General features: G+C 37.5%; 1 protein-coding gene across 1 annotated transcript in view; it reads right to left on the bottom strand.

Annotated features, from left to right (window-relative positions):
* Positions 1-222: 222 nt before the first annotated feature.
* Positions 223-16,742, bottom strand: part of LOC132820771 (RING finger protein 175-like) — a 60,279-nt gene continuing 43,759 nt past the window's right edge. Inside the window, exons 5-9 of the mRNA XM_060833067.1 lie at positions 14,801-14,908; positions 14,083-14,203; positions 13,850-13,983; positions 4,827-4,928; positions 223-1,555 (exon numbers count right to left, since the gene is read on the bottom strand). Coding sequence (XP_060689050.1) covers positions 1,435-1,555; positions 4,827-4,928; positions 13,850-13,983; positions 14,083-14,203; positions 14,801-14,908 — 586 coding nt within the window. The 3' untranslated portion in view covers positions 223-1,434. The remainder of the gene's footprint in view (positions 1,556-4,826; positions 4,929-13,849; positions 13,984-14,082; positions 14,204-14,800; positions 14,909-16,742) is intronic.

Here is a 16,742-nt window from a genome sequence, read left to right on the forward strand (position 1 = left end):
CGTTCATGGTTTAGATAATATTTGTAAATTAATAAAAATGATGTACATATTTGTAAGGGCACATCTAAACATTTCTAAATATTATTCATACTCCACATTGTAAAGCAGTTTTCAGAATTAACATATCAGAAAACAGTAACATTAGGCTCCAAATCAAATTTCATCCAAGTTATTACTTTTAAACTGCATTAAGATGGATAAAGTGTCACGTTTCAGGTGAATAAAATTTGCAAATACAAATACCAAAAGTATAAGATTTAAAATAATATATGCATAGTAATAAACAAGTCATATTGCATTTATTATCAGCTGAACAACTAAATAAATGACATCTTAGAGAATAAACATAGAAGCAAAAACACAACTCAATACTTCATTAGTTCTCAACATTAAGTACCAGAAAAATAAATCACTATGGGGCATGAATCAAATTCTACTGATTCATAAAGCCAATGAAACCAGAACACTTTTTCCAAAATATTACTTAATGGTGACATAACAAAAAGTACAAATTTCATTCTATGTTTAATAAACTATTATATAGAGACGCTCATGGTCAAATTTTCTTTGAAATAGTAATTACAATTTCCAAATCAGCATCATAAGTGGTGATCAACAATGCATCCATGCTGTTGTGATTCTGTTCGCCGAGCTGGGAATTTGTGTTGCAGATGTTTCGTCCCCTGTCTAGGTGACATCCTCAGTGCTTGGGAGCCTCCTGTGAAGCGCTTCTGTGATATTTCCTCCAGCATTTATAGTGGTTTGCCTCTGCTGCTTCCGGTTGTCAGTTCCAGCTGTCCGCTGCAGTTGTCGGTATATTGGGTCCAGGTCGATGTGCTTATTGATTGAATCTGTGGATGAGTGCCATGCCTTTACGAATTCCCTGGCTGTTCTCTGTTTGGCTTCTCCTATAATAGTAGTGTTGTCCCAGTCGAACTCATGTTGCTTGTCATCTGCGTGTGTGGCTACTAAGGATAGCTGGTCATGTCGTTTTGTGGTTAGTTGGTGTTCGTGGATGCGGATTGTTAGTTGTCTTCCTGTTTGTCCTATGTAGTGTTTTGTGCAGTCCTTGCATGGGATTTTTTACACAACTGTACACAGAACCACAACAACGAGCACCTGAGCTACAAATCTTCTCCCAAACTTTGAATGCATTAATTTTTTTCAACATTTTCGTAAGGAAACACAATCTGTCTGTGAAAGAACTGAGGGCTCCCTTTTACAAAATTTGACATTACTTATTTAAAAATAATGCACATTATTGCATGTTAGTTAAGTGACAGCATAATCACCATAATCAGTCATTGAGGTACCAACAAAACATGTTGTAGTTATGCAATTCTAAATGACAAATTCAGAGTAAACATTTTCTAGAATATACATAATTTAAAATGGTTTATTTATAATGCATGTGCCAGAAAAATTGGTAGCTTCTTATTCTAGACCCAATACATAGTTAATACCTTGTACAACTCCAATAATTACAGGCTGCCATGCAACTAGATAACGCAGCCAATCTAATAGCTGGCCATATAAAACATGTGTGCGCTCCCACCTGAAGTTAAAGTTAACGAAAACATTTTGTATACACTTAAAACAACGTTGGTTAAAACTGAATAGTGAAATTATGACAAGAGCTGCTTCAGCAGCTCTCACATTGAAAGCAACTTTTTTGGAGATGTGAACATTTACTGTCAATTAACTCTATTATATCAGCAATTCATGCTTCTATTTCTACTGTTCATATACATTCAGATATTCAATTTTAAATGCACAAATTGAAAATGCTCTATGCAAAAGACCATTTTTCTCTCAAATAATCAATTGAAATGGTTCCCATCCTTGTTCTTAAGATACTTAGAAGTATAAATGGTTAAATTAGTACAGTAATGTCAAGAAACAGTATGTGACTACTAAAGATTTATTAAAATTGTTGAAACTTGAGCTAATATTAACATTAAAGTGTCTGCATCTAAACATAATTTGGCAGAAGTGTTTAATCAAAAATGTAATGTTCAGAATCAATATAAAATGCCTTAAAACATGCAGAGGTTTGACCAGGGACTTCAGGAATGAGAAGATGTTGGAAAATTAGGATATTCTTCTGTGGAACAGAAGGAGAAAATATAACCTCAGATTCTCAACACGATATGAGGTTTTCATTGATTAGACAGAAAAAACCTATTCCCTCTCTCAAATTACGACATTAAAATCAACCAAAATATGTTTGGGGAGGAAGTTGTCAGAATCTCAAATGCTGAAACGGAATACCTGCAGAAAGCAGATTCCATAAATAATTTTTAAAATGGAGTTGAACAGATACTTGAGGAAATTACAGGGAAAAAAATAAAAAGGCAGCAGTAAAACAGTATGTGTAATTTTTTTTCAAATATTTAAAATGAACTAAATATTTTCTTCCTATACTATAGCTTTTAATGATTCTACAATAATATTTGGGGAGATTGAAAAATGTGTATGTGCACATCAACTGTTAGAATGATCTACAACAGCAATAGCTGGTGGGAGCTGAAGAAAGTACTACTATATGATAGTCGAGAAATCAGTGGAAAATATAGCTTTAAGAAAACACTGCGAAGTACTGTGGGGTGGATCACTACTTTGTAAAATTAATACCCATAACCTGGTCAAGATTGAAAAGAAAATTGATGGAATTGCAAAGCATTTTACAAACCAGGAACACTCTGACACCTTGTGCTTAGAAAATATAACTTCAAGGAGAAGATGATAATATCAAGTAAACAAAAGGAAATCAGCACTGTTAACTTTGCAATTGAAAGGAGAAAGACAAGATAAGAGGACTCCATGTCAAAGTCAATTGCCAGGAAAGCTTGCTTTAACAGAAGGGCATCATAAGTAGGAAGTGGGTTAAAAACCAAATAATAAGCAACTTATTTTAAATTTTGTATCTTAGTAAACCTGCAAATTGTAACACCATTGCAACATTTGTAATGGATTGTATTTCTTTCTTCCATGTAAGAAAGACCAGAACCAAATAAATGCATACAGTGTCATACAGCATGGAAACAGACTCTTTAGTCCAATCAGTCCATGACAAACATAATCCCAAACTAAACTAGTCCCACCTGCCTGCTCCTGGCCCATATCCCTCCAAACCTTTCCTATTTACGTACTTATCCAAATGTCTTTTAAACATTGTAATTTTATCCACATCCACCATTTCCTCAGGAAGTTCATTCCACATGCAAACCATCCTCATTGTAAAAAACAATACCTCATGTCTTTTTTAAATCTCATGTTAAAAATGTGCCCCCTAGTGTTGAAATCCCCCATTCTAGGGAAAACACAAATACTATTAACGCTATCTATACCCCTCATTATTTTATAAATTTCTGTAAGGTCACCTCTCAACTTCCTCATGTTGGCAAATCAAATAGGAATCATAGAAACATAGGACTCAGGAGGAGTAAGTCCTTTTTATCTGCTCTGCTAATCAATGAGATAATGGATGATTTGGCTGTGGTCTTAATTCCATTGTCCGGTTTGTCCCAAAACCCTAACAAAAAGCAAAACATGTCTTAGCAAACTGTATTGCTAGCAGGACTCTTTGTTGGATGCGAACATCACTGGCTGAGACAGCATTTATTGCTCATCTCTCGTGGTCCTGGTGAAGTTGGTGATGAGCTGCCTTTGTGACTGCTGCTGCCCATTTAGGTACACCCACAATACCAGTAGGAACAGAGTTGCAGGATTTTGGTCCAGTGACCCTGAGGGAACAGTGATATATTTCCAAGTCAGGTAGTAAGAGTCTTGGAGAGAAAATTGTAGACATGGTTTCCCCAATATGTTCCCCTCCGTGTCACTCACCGTCCTGACTTGGAAATATATCACTGTCCCTGGGTCAAAGCTCCTAATGGCATTGTGGGTATATCAGGTGCTCTGGTTTGCTCCCACAGTCCAAAGATGAGCAGGCTAGTTGGGTTAGCAATGGGAAATGCAGGGCTACATGGATGAAGTGGGTCTGGGTGGGATGCACTTCAGAGAATCAGTGTGGACCCAATGGGCCAAATGGCCAGTTTCCACAACGTAAGGATTCTATGCCTAAGTACCAGTAGCTGAAATATACTGATCTATTAGAACCTGAAAGAGAAAATATAGATTAATATTTCAGATGTTAATTAAGATTTTGCATCCAATGTATTGACTCAGAATTTGTCTTTTAAGTTCCCAAAAGAAATCTGTTATACATCTACAGATTTTTGCGCAAAATATCACCTGCAATTATATAATTCTCATTACAAGTAATCAAAGAGTTCAGAAGTCGCTTGCTTTGTCATTAACTTGCCTTTGAAGTAATGAAGGCTGATGTGAGAGACAGATTACAGATCTAAATCAGTTAGTAGAACAAAATATCTCATTGGAGACAGATCCACATGGTATTTTTGCCAATTACAGCTGATAGTGCTATTTATCAAGTTGACAAAATTGTTCCCAAATACTATTGTGAGTTGGGTTGCTAATGGGGAGCGGAGATACAGCTAATACATGTCCTAAGGTCACCGTCTACAGTCACCTTAAAAACGGCATTTCAAAAACTTTCATGTACAATCGAGTTGTCTTTCATGATCTTATGGAAGCTAATACTAATGAGATGGACCTATATTTCTGAGATGTTTTACAGCATGTCATTACTGTATTTTGTGACAGACATAGATGCGCCTTTTTTTGAGCAGGTTTACTAAAATTAAAACCATTGCATAAAATTATAAATAAAAAACTGTGCAGGTGTTTACAAGTTATATTAAACAATTCACCAGAAACTTTATGAACTAATTTTTAAAGGATACGGATTACTCAGCATTCTTTTAAGGTCCACCTTCTCATTACAGTACGGGCACGTCTGCTTTTTACCTACAATGCACCAACCACGAATGCAGAATTCATGAAATCTGAATGTTTAGTTAAGTCTTTTTTGTTATTTGTGCATAACTGAATTCCAGTAGCAATCCCTGTTTTGCTAATTCACGATTTAACTACCATCGATGAGCACAGTAAAACATTAGAACTATATGTAATAATAATTGTTCTAATGATGCAAATGGCTTGCAGTCATACAGTATTCCAAAATCCTGTTATCAATAGTAACTCGAGGCCAAAGCCGGAGATGCATAACTAACTGAAGAAACATTATTTGACAAACACAGCTATGTAAACAATTTCTGAAATCGTGGGAGACATTTGTGAAAAATTTATTTTAAAACACAATAACGAACGACCAAAAACTGAATTTTTGGAGCAACACAGGTCTCCTGCATTAGTGGAGAGAAAACAGTTAATGTTTCAAGTCCAGTGACCTTTCTTCTTCAGTCTTCCACTGGAATGGAAACATTAACTGTTTTTTCCTCAAGTTCCGTGAGACCCCTGCTGGGCTTCTCCAGCAATTTGTTTTTGTTTCAGATTTGTTCTATTTTAATGAATTACCGTTTGGATACGTACAATGTTTTGACCTCCAAACAGGGTACAAAGTAAGTTATCCAGTCAATCTTTGCAAAACAAGCGCTATTTCAACTTTTTAGCTGTTATCATCAAAATATGCCTAAATTACACAATAGCAGTTAGCTTAGGACTTGACTGCTGATCCTCAAATTTGAGGTCTAAATTGTGATGTTATTCATTTCCAGATTGAGTGAATTCTGAGATCTCAGAAGATGGTTTTTTTTCTTTGGGTTGAGAACTTAAAATGGATCTCGTTTGTTTTGCTTCATTTCTCCTACCTTCAGCTATACAAGAAATTGAAACTAATTATTTATGAATAAAACTCTACAACCCACTTGTGTAGCACAACACATGAAGGTAATGAAATAAAACATGCAATAGATATAAATGGTGAACTAAAAATGGTGTTGAGTAAACATTGCATTACCTACTCTGGTTCTTTCAAACAAAAAATAATTTTTAAATTTACCTATACTACTCGCTTTACAATTCAATCCAGACACATACATTACAACATGACGTGTAACTCTACTAAAAAAGTAACTTAATAGGTTCAGTCTACTGTTTAAGCTTCAAGTTCATTATACACTAATAAGCACAATTGTCCAAAGAGAGTTACTTGTTCATTAGGTCTTAAAGATAGTAATTCATCTATCATTTAGGTATCAAAAATGCTTAGCAATGATTTGGCAGAAGAGAAGACTCAATTTTTCAGAAACTTAAATGTGCCCTCACAAGAAGTATACAAATATTTATAGTGGTACAAATTGGTTTGCATTGTATTGCTACTTTTCGATCAACACTGACTCTGATTTGTACTCATGTAGAAGAAATCTTGCTGGTTTCAATCTTTAGCAGCCCAATTTAGCAACCACAAAAAAAGAAGTTTATATTACGATGTGAGAACTCTTGTGGTGCAGTGGTCGTGTCCATTCCTCTGGGCCAGACAACCCAGGCTCAAGTACTGCTCAGAAGCTTACTTCATAGCTTACTTCATAAAATGGAAATATGGAAACCCCATTCAGGAAATAAATTGTTTGAAAAGAATTGTTGTAACTCTGATGGTCAAGCGAATTTTCTGCAGAAAAAGGCTACTTTCTTGAAATATTTTGAGGGGGTCTGGGCTGGTCCATAGCAGACTGGCAGCTCATCCGAATTTGTTCCATCGTTCCGATTTCGGATTAAGGTTGCTGGACTCAAAGGCAGTGAGTGGTAGACATTAGTGTCTTTTGTTCTGGGTGTTGAACTTGGTTTAAACAGTGTTTGGGATAACAATGGCCCTTTCAGTCACCTAGAGTTTTGTAGGGGTGGAAGAAGTGACTTAGGAGGTTTTGCAAAAGGTGTTTAAGGCCAAGCTGGGGTTGGAGCTGTCTTCTGCCATGAGGCAAAAGAGAGATAATTATAGCAATAGCTCAGCATTTAAATTTGCTGCACCAGAATGTACAACCTGGTTGGAGGTTGGTTAAGGAGGGAGTGCCAGATCTTCTTAAACCATGTTCCTGTGAAAGGCCAGGAGCAACAGGTAAAGAAGTCACCATCTTTAGAGATGGCTAAAATTCAATTGAAAATGAAGCAGCTCGAGTTAGAGGCAAAAGACATGGAAAGAACAACAGAACAAAAACAATTTGCATTATGGTTAAAAGCAGAGGAAAGAGAAAAAGAATGCATCACTTTAGCAGAACAAAAAGAAAAAGGGAGAAAGAGAGAAAAGGAGAGGGGGGAAAGGAAGAAAGGGAGGTTGAACTTCAGAAATTGGCACTTAAGACAGGAAAGTCAACTTTGAAGGATGGAGATGAAGGTTGAAGGTAAGCTTAGAGATGGAGAGAGTAAGGATGAGCAAACGCATGGTAGCCAAAGGCCTAGTGAGAAACTGTTTAACTATATTCATGGATTGCCTAAAATTTGTTGAGAAGGATTTGTAAGTCTTTTTCATTTCATTTGAAAAAGGTGGCTAAACAAATGCGGTGGCCAGTGACCATGTGGGTTTATTGAACCAAACAAAACTTTTAGGTAGAGCAAGTGAGGTATTTGCATCACTATCAGAGGGGTATCTGAGGCGTATAAGGTGAAGAAAACCATCTCAGATGCATATCAGCTTGTTCCAGAAATCTACAGACAACATTTCAGGAATCTAAGCATGGACTTTGGTCAAATCTACCTTGAATTTTAAAGGATCAAACAAAGTAATTTTGATAGGTGGATAAGGGCATTAAAAATACAGCAAACCTATGCTGCTGTTACAGAGAGGATTATTTTGGAGGCATTCAAAAATTCACTTCCTGATATAGTGAGAACTCGTGGAAGAGCAGAGTTAAAATGGGAAGATTAGCAGCTGAAATGGCTGACTAAATTGAGTTAATCCATAAATCAAAGTTTGGCTTCCAAAATTAATGTCAATCAATGAGGGATAGAAATTGGGAAAGATAAATCCTCACATGGAAAGGGAAAGGTGGGTCTTGGTAAAGATCATAAGGATACTTTTACATAGGGATAAAAGGAAACTCTTGAAGGGGAAAGAAAAAGTTAAAAAGCTCCAGTGTTTTCACTGCAATCAAGCAGGCTACATGAAATCAGTGTTGGTGGGTTTGGAAAAGCACTAGGAAGCCAGATATAGGAAAGAAGGACTATTGCCAGAAAAGGTGCTAGTAACAGGAATTCAGTGAGACAAGAAGCACTCAATTATGTAAAGTCAGGTTAGAGAGTGTCCAGTGAAGAGTAGAGAAGCCAGGGTAGGAGTACGAGACAAACTCGGAGCTCCAGGAATACAATTTGTCCTTGCTAACGATATAGCTGGTTCACACGTAGGTGTGTTACCTATTGTGATTGAAAAGCCAGAGGAAACTCAGGCAACTGAACTTATTGCAGGACACATATCCTGGGGTTTTTCCTGACTGTGTGGTAATGAGGTCACAAAGTCATCAGTTGAAACAAGAGAGATCAAAGAGTATGGCTAAGCAAGGTGAAGCAGAATTAGCAGAGACCCTGTTTGATCAGATGGTTAACATAAACCAGCAGCAAATAGATGACAATGTAGACATCTTTAACTCAGATAAATTCACTGGGTTACAGCAGAATGATGAAAATTTAGAGCAATTACATCAAAAAGCATACACAGAAAAAGAATCCGAATGTATCCCTGAATGTTACTATCGTAGTAATGATGCCTTAATGAGGAAATGTAAACCATCGCATATTCAGGCAGATGTGAAATGGGCAGAAATTTATCAAGTCATATCGCCAGTGGGTTATGGAAAGGAAATGTTGCAAGTGGTGCACGAACTATCAGTTGGGGGGGTGACTTAGGAGTGCAAAAAGCTCCACCAAAAATACAAAAACATTTTTACTGGCCTGGACTGCACAAGGATGTAGTTGCATTTTGCCAGACATGTCATGTAATTGGAAAACCACAGGCAGTAATAAAACCTGCACCTTTAATAACCTATTCCAGCATTTGAAGATCTCTTTACAACACTTAATTGATTGTATAGAACCACTACCTAAAACAAAAAGTGGGAATCCTTATTTGTTAACAATAATGGATGCGTCCACTACATTTCCAGAGGCCATTTCATATGCAATATCACAGCTAAAAGGATTGTAGAGGAATTACTCAATTTTTTCACTAGATACAGACTACCCACAGAGATACAAACTTTAAAAGGGTCAAACCTTACATCAAAATTAATCAAGGAAGTTACGGACAGCTTAGGAATGAAACAATTCAAGCCTACTGCAAACCATTCAGAGTTGCAGGGAGTGCTAAAAGGTAGCATCAGATATTAAAGACCAGGTTGAGGGCTTATAGTCAAGACTATCCAGATGATTGGGATAAGGGAATTCCGTTTGTACTTTCTGTGATCAGAGATGCAGCAAATGAATCAACCAAATTCAGCCGATTTGAATTAGCTTTTGGGCATTGAAATGAGAGACTGTTAAAATTGATTAAGGAGAAAACAGTAAGGCAGTGTTCAGAGACTACATATTTGGATAAAGTTAAAAATCACACACACCAGGTTATAGTCCAACAGGTTTAATTGGAAGTACACTAGCTTTCGGAGCGATGCCCCTTCATCAGGTGATAGTGGAGGGCTCGATCATAACACAGAATTCTGTGTATTGCAGAGTATTGGTCACCATACTTAAAGAAGGATTTAAATACGTTGGAAGCAGTTCAACAAAGATTGACCAGACTAATACCTGGAATGAGTGAGATGTCTTCAGAGGAAAAGTTGGACAGAGTAGGGCTGTAACCATTGGAGTTTAGAACAGTAAGATTCAAACACAAGATCCTGGGAGATCTTTACATATTAGATGTAGAGAGGCTGTTTCCTCTAACCTGACCGTCTAGAAAACTAGAGTCGCTGTTTCAAATTCAGGGATCACCCTTTTAAAACAGAGATGAGGTATAAGTTTTTCTTTCAGAAGGTTGTCTCTCTTTGGAATTCTCTTCCTGAGAAGGCAATGGAAGCAGAGTCCCTGAATATTTTTAAGGCAAAGGTAGATGGACTCTTGTTGAACATGTGTTGCTGGTTAAAGCACAGCAGGTCAGGCAGCATCCAATCTTGTTGAGCAAGACGTGAAAGGCAGGAACATAGATTTGAGACTACAATCAGATCAGCCATGTCATATGTAAACTTGAGAAACTGAACTGCCAACTCCAGCTCCTTGTTCAGTTGTTTGTATCTAATTCAGATGTAATAAGAATTTGGTTGAAAGTCTGGTTGAAGATTTGTAGCGCGGGTGTCCGTTGTTGTGGTTCTGTTCGCCGAGCTGGAAGTTTTGCAGCAAAAACTTCCAGCTCGGCGAACAGAACCACAACAATTTGGTTGAAGTAAGTAGGGTTTATTTGTTTAAGTTTAAGGGTGGGGTGTGTAGATAAAAAGTGTATCCCAGGGATTATCATTGAAGCTCGAAATGGCCTGAACAGACATGACTAACTTAAAATCTACTGCAAATTGGGAGATGCAGCAATATTAAACTGGGGCAATCCTGGATGGAGGATGGGGAAAAAACAGTGGCTGTAAGAGCTCCAGAAGCAGTACTTACTGTTTCATGAGCTGTTGCATTGGTTTGGAACTTCGGGGGAAAAATAATCAAAAGAATGGCACTTTAAAAGGAGGAAGAAAGATAAAGGCAGTGAACACATGGTCAGTGAATCGAACGAAAAAGAAACCTACACTGCTGTCTGACACAGTAGTGAATCTGCACAGCTACTGCCTTTGCTGTTTGAGTTAAAGGAACTTTGGATATCACAGTGCATCGAAGAAAAATTAACAGTGAAATTCATAGCTGACCTTGAAGGAACCGATGTGGAGGAGCTCACAGCATGGGAGCAGGGAAGTGTGTGGTTTTTAAGTGTAACCTTGCTGTTTTATGTAAATCTACAATAGTGAGAAGAGTGGATTCTTCTTTGATTATAAGTTTTTTTGAGATCTGTCTCTTGATTAAATTTTAAAAGTATAAAGAGAGAGGGAGGAGAAGAGGGAGGTAGTACAGGATTCTGCCGTGAAAATCCCCATCTCAAACAAATATGCAGTTCTGGAAAGTGTCAGGGGTGATGGACTCTTAGAGGAATATAGCACCACCAGCCAAGTTTCTGGTACTGACACTAGTCCTAATGTAATGAGAGGTATGTCAAGTTTCAAGAGATTCCTTAGAGGAGGGAAATCAGGAGGGCAGAAAAGGGGATATGAGATAGCTTTGGCAAATAGGGCTAAGGAGAATATAAAGGGATTCTATAAATACATTAAGGACAAATAAAGGGAGAGAATAGGGCCCCTCAAAGATCACCAAGGCAGCCTGTGTGGAACAGCAAGAGATAGGGACGATGCGAAACAAGTATTTTGCCTCAGTGTTTACTGTGTAGAAAGACATGGAAGATATAAAATGCGGGGAAATAGATGGTGACTTCTTGAAAAATGTCCATATTGCAGAGGTGGTGGTGCTGGATGTCTTAAAATGCAGAAAGATGGACAAATCTCCAGGACATGATCAAGTGTACCCTAGAACTCTGTGGGAAGCTGGGGAAGTGATCGCTAGGCCCCTTGCTGAGATATTTCTATCATTAATAGTCACATTGAGGTACCGGGAGACTGGCAGTTGGCTAACATGGTGTTACTATTTAAGAAAGGTGGTAAGGAAAAGCCAAATGCTGTCAAATGGGACTAGACTAATTTAGAATACCTGGTTGGTAGATAAAGCTGGAGGATTATTGATGGAGCATGGCGTGGTCAATAGTGTCAAAGACTGCAGACAGGTCAAGGGTATGTTACATTCACGTAGGATGTCATGTAACAAGGATAAGAACGGTTTCTGTGCCATGATAAACATGCAAACCTGACTGGGGAAATTCAAACATGTAAATGAATTTGGGAAGCAACAACACTTCCAAAGACTTGAGAATGAAAAGTAAGGTTGGCAGGGTAAAGGTTTGCAATGTCAGTAGGGGTCAAAGACTGATTTGTTGAGAAAATTGGTGATAACAGATTTCAAAGAGAAGCCTGCAAGTACTGTAGCTTCTTAAGATCAAACGCTCGGTATTGTGCAGGGAGTGATTTACCTTCTGATCAACATCCCTTCCATTTTGTTTTTGAAAAGTATGATTTGCTGGTGTGCAGGACTCCTTTAAATTGGCATGTCATTTAAAGAGTCAACTTGTGTGCAGCCAAATGGGAAGGTCTGGGTCATTGTGCAATAATATGGCTCAGGTGTTATTGTCATGACTCAAAACCTTTCCACCATTTATCAAAGCAGAAGTCAGAACTGAGGTGCCAGCATGGTCTGTTGGACTGAACTTTTATATCAGTAATGCTGGACATTTTATTTCTCTGAGACTTGAAACTTTTGAAGCTGTGCTTAAGTACTTTTGGATTTAAAGTTGGCACTGTAATTGGTGACATTTAAACTTTTCAATATACTCCTTTGTTGCCATCTGCAAGCAATGAGTAAGTGAGGACTACAGATGCTAGAAATCAGAGTTAAAAACTGCAGTTCCAGAAAAGCGCAGCCAGACAGTCGACATTGAGCTTTCCTGATGAAGAGCTTATACTCGAAACGTCGACTCTCCTGCTCCTTGGATGCTGCCTGACTGGTGGTGCTTTTCCAGCGCCACACTTTTGACTCTAATATGTGACAATAAAGGCTATTCTACTCAACTAGATTGTTGCTAGGGATGCAAGCATCAAGAATCCTGACACATTCAAGACACATTTGACACTTGATGGCAAGCTGTCAACCACCTTTTCCACTTACTATCTGCATGATGTGGCATCTGTCGTGTGTACCTACAACAAGATGCAGTGCAACAACTCACCAGTAATTCTTAGACAAACCTTCAAGGACCGTTCAAGCATTCTGTTTGACTTGGACATATCAGCAGTTCTTTATCATTGTTGAGTCAAGGTTTTCAAATTCCTGACCCAGCAACAACTCCTCAGTACTATCTCTCGATCATTGAAGGATAGACAGTAAATGCTAACCATGCCAGTGATGCCCACATTCCAGAAACTAAGAAATATTAAATTCTTTGGACTTGCATCACACCAAATGTGCTATAACTGCAACGAGTTCAAAAATTATTTTAAAGCTTCCAGGCTGTTATGTGGAAGGCCTGATAGCTTCAAAGTTAATTTCCCACTTTTATTTTTTAGTTACTGGAAAATCCAAGCTGTTCCAAATGCTTCTAATATAAAAAATTAACAATGAGTATGCAGAGCTGTATATACATACTCTAGGCAGCATAATCTAAAGGCTCATCGTACTTGAAGACCAGTAAGTCTATGAAAAAGGCAGTGACTTAATATTTAAAAGTTGGCCATGAGCCAATGTGCCCTACAAATATAGTTAAATTATAGTGAATGAAATTAATGGTTGGTTACCTCAGTTAGCTGAATGGCTGGTTGTAATGTACAGTAATGCGAACAGTGCAGGTTGAATATCTATACTAGCTGACGTTACTGTGAAGGACTTCTCAACTACTCTCTTCACCTGAGGCACGGCGGCCCTCACAATTAACACCAGTTTCCCCCTCCTACCCCACTCCCTCTCTCATGAGAGAGCAGCCATACAATCTGGTAGGACTATGGCAACTTTACTTGTATTAAGTAAAATAAATTTCACAATATTGACTCCAATATACAGAACAAAATTTAAGAAACTAAACTATGACAAACAGAAAACATTGAATTCTGAAACTCTGATAGTTTGGTAGCACCATCACCAGAAATAAAGAAGTACTGCAGCTTTTTATATCATGTACATTTGAATCTAGTGGCCACCACACATTTGTTCCTCCTAAAATGCAAAACCAGAAATCCTGAATAAAGTAATTCTTGTAATAGCACCTGAAAAGGGGTACACAGCCCAAAAAGGATACACATGATTACATGAGAGACGGTATGTATCTTCTAAGATTCCTTCTTCACTGATGTCCACAAATATTTTCTGACCACACACGGCGCAAATGTCATCAGAGAGATTCTTGGATGGCAATCTACCAAAATTATAGAACTGTACATGGAAAAACAATAGCAATTATTATGGAGCAAAATATGAAATTGATTTTATTTTAAAAAGAGATAAATCCCTTGCTAGACAAATATTACTTACTCCAATAGTGGAAGCCATATAGTCAGAACAAATCTCAGCAAAATCTCTTCCCATAACCCCGTAATACAAGCCATAGAACAGCAAAATTACACCAAAATCCATGGAGTCTTCAGTCTTTATTCTATGTTCAATGAAAACGAAAATTGAGCCATCAGCTTTTCAGCTCCAGTGGTTGGTGCTCAAATGACAATGTTTCTAATACATTCTTAAACAAGGAATCATGTATCCTGGGCTGAATTTTTAAACTTTATCGAAGACAAATAAAAAATCACGTTCCATTTCAGGCTCTGCCCTATAATTTTCACAAAATGTCCTTGATTGCTGTTACTTTAAAGTCAAGAAATACTGAAGTGATAAAGCCATGAATTTCTTAGTACTCTACCTATTTATAGGACATACAATAATTCCAAAGTCTTAACTACAGAAAACTTGTTTGGTGACACAAATTCTTAGAAGAAACAAACTAATTATAATCGCTGCACTGATAAACTCGGACAATGAATGAAAAACCACACCAAAAAGCATCAGCCACCAGTATATCGTACTACAATTTGATGAGGCAGAAAAACTGAAGCTGATTGAAAAGCAGTCTCATGAAACAATCGATGCTTCAATAAATTCTGTGGCTGAAACATGGGTAAAAATTAAACACTGTTTTGCATTTATGAACAAAGGCATCATTTTAAATAGTTAATGAAGCATCCCAAAAATACCATACCTGAAGAATAAATTGAAGCCAAACATTGTGAACATTACTGCCAAATATCCCACAATGCCCACTGCATAACTTATTTTGTAGATGAGAAGAAACCACTTGTAGACCATCCTGTTGATTTAAAGGAAGATTCAGGAGTAAGTCTTCCACATTTTAATGTTGACAACAAAAAAAAAGGCATGAACTTTACAATGATCTGAACCCTTTAATTTTTGAAGTCTTAAAAGCATTTACAATTTGCAGAATGAAGAAACAATTATTAAAGCTAATCAAAAAAATGGCAAAACTTTATACGGTGTACAGGAGTTAAAAACAACAGCAAGCATCAGGATGTGAGTGCATTACTATGCATTTACATGATCAAATAGCAAAGGTGACAGATGTATAAAAGTTATTTACTGTCAATGGAGCTGACAATGATTTGATACCAAAATAAAACAACCCAAATTAATAGCACTTGAAGAAAACAAAAGGGGTAGAAACTTATCACATTTTTCTCAAATTCACGATGTGTCCGAGCATGTTGGAGATTTGCTTTGATGTGATTATAAAATATGAAATAAGTCATGATTGAGGCTGGAGGAGTGAACTCTTACTCCCAAGACCAGGGGTCACCAACATTATACTTAATGACAGCTATTTCTGAATAATGAAAAGTATTATGATGTACTAAAACATATATGGGAGATATAGGAATTGATAGGATACATATTCAGCCATTACAGTTGAATTACAAAAATATACTGAAAATGAAGGAAAGTTGACAATGATCCTTAATTCAATGTGAAAAATGGCACTGCACGCTGTCCACAGTTGATGCAGTGTGTAACTTGAATGTAACTCTGATAAAGTCAATAAGATGCTTGTCACTCAGGTAGGTTCAAATTTTGATAAGATGAATTTCAAGTTGGAAAGGACAAATTTTCAAAGCTAGGTAGAACCAAACAGGAAAGCCACTTTCACTGCTGCTTTGCGGAAGTCACTGGACTTTTTAGTAACCACAAGACTCCATAAATATATACCAGATTGTTTTGATTTCTATTGAATGTCCGTTTGAAAGTTGACAATCTCTGTTTCCAATTGATAAATCAAGGTTAGACAGCATATTAACAGATTCAGAAATGTCACTTAGAGAGGACTCATTGAGCATGACCTTCAGAGTATCTAAAGTATCTTAAAAATATATGACATTGGTTCAACCTCCAACGACGGACTTTGTTTAACAATTGCTTGGGTTGCTATTCATGATGAAAAACAAATACAAACTTTCTCCCACAACTGCTCTTTTTCCTTTATTTCACTTGGCCTTCCCATTACAGCTGAAAAAGCTACAACCTTCACTCTTGCCCGATTCTTCCTCAGGAGTAAAGTCAACTCTATGTATGGGTAAACCCTGGAATGCAGTTACTATTCCAGACATTAGGTTACACATTTGATGCACCCAATATAAAGGTAGTTATATATACTCTTTGCTAAAACCAATTTTTAAAAAATCTGTCGTCATTCATGTTAGTCTATTGGTAAAGTCATGCCTTTCCCCAGCAAGCGTCTTGAGTGGCTCCGGTATCTCCAAGTATACTTGATTTCAGGAATGAGTTACTTTCCCTGCAACGCCCAAGCACCTTGTTTTAATTTCCTTGCACTGACAGCAGTGTTTATTTTTGCTCTCTCAGCTGCAGTCAGAGCTATAGCTTAGTCCAGAGTGTTCTCAGGCAGGGCTTCCTTCTTCATACTGATCTTAAGTACCCCAAAACCCACACCTTCCAGCAATGTGCACAAAGGGGCCCCACCTTGTGACAGTTAAAATTCTTGGGCCTTTGGACATCGCTTCTAACCTCACCACCTTCCTTTCTGAGCCGAGGGTGAGATCCTGCTGTCTTCCCAGCATTCCCTTCTCATCCCTGGCGACTTGTTTTCCTTTCACCTTGCCACTTCTAACTTTTTC

This window comes from Hemiscyllium ocellatum, chromosome 1 (genome assembly GCF_020745735.1).
Source record: "Hemiscyllium ocellatum isolate sHemOce1 chromosome 1, sHemOce1.pat.X.cur, whole genome shotgun sequence".
NCBI classification, from domain to species: domain Eukaryota; kingdom Metazoa; phylum Chordata; class Chondrichthyes; order Orectolobiformes; family Hemiscylliidae; genus Hemiscyllium; species Hemiscyllium ocellatum.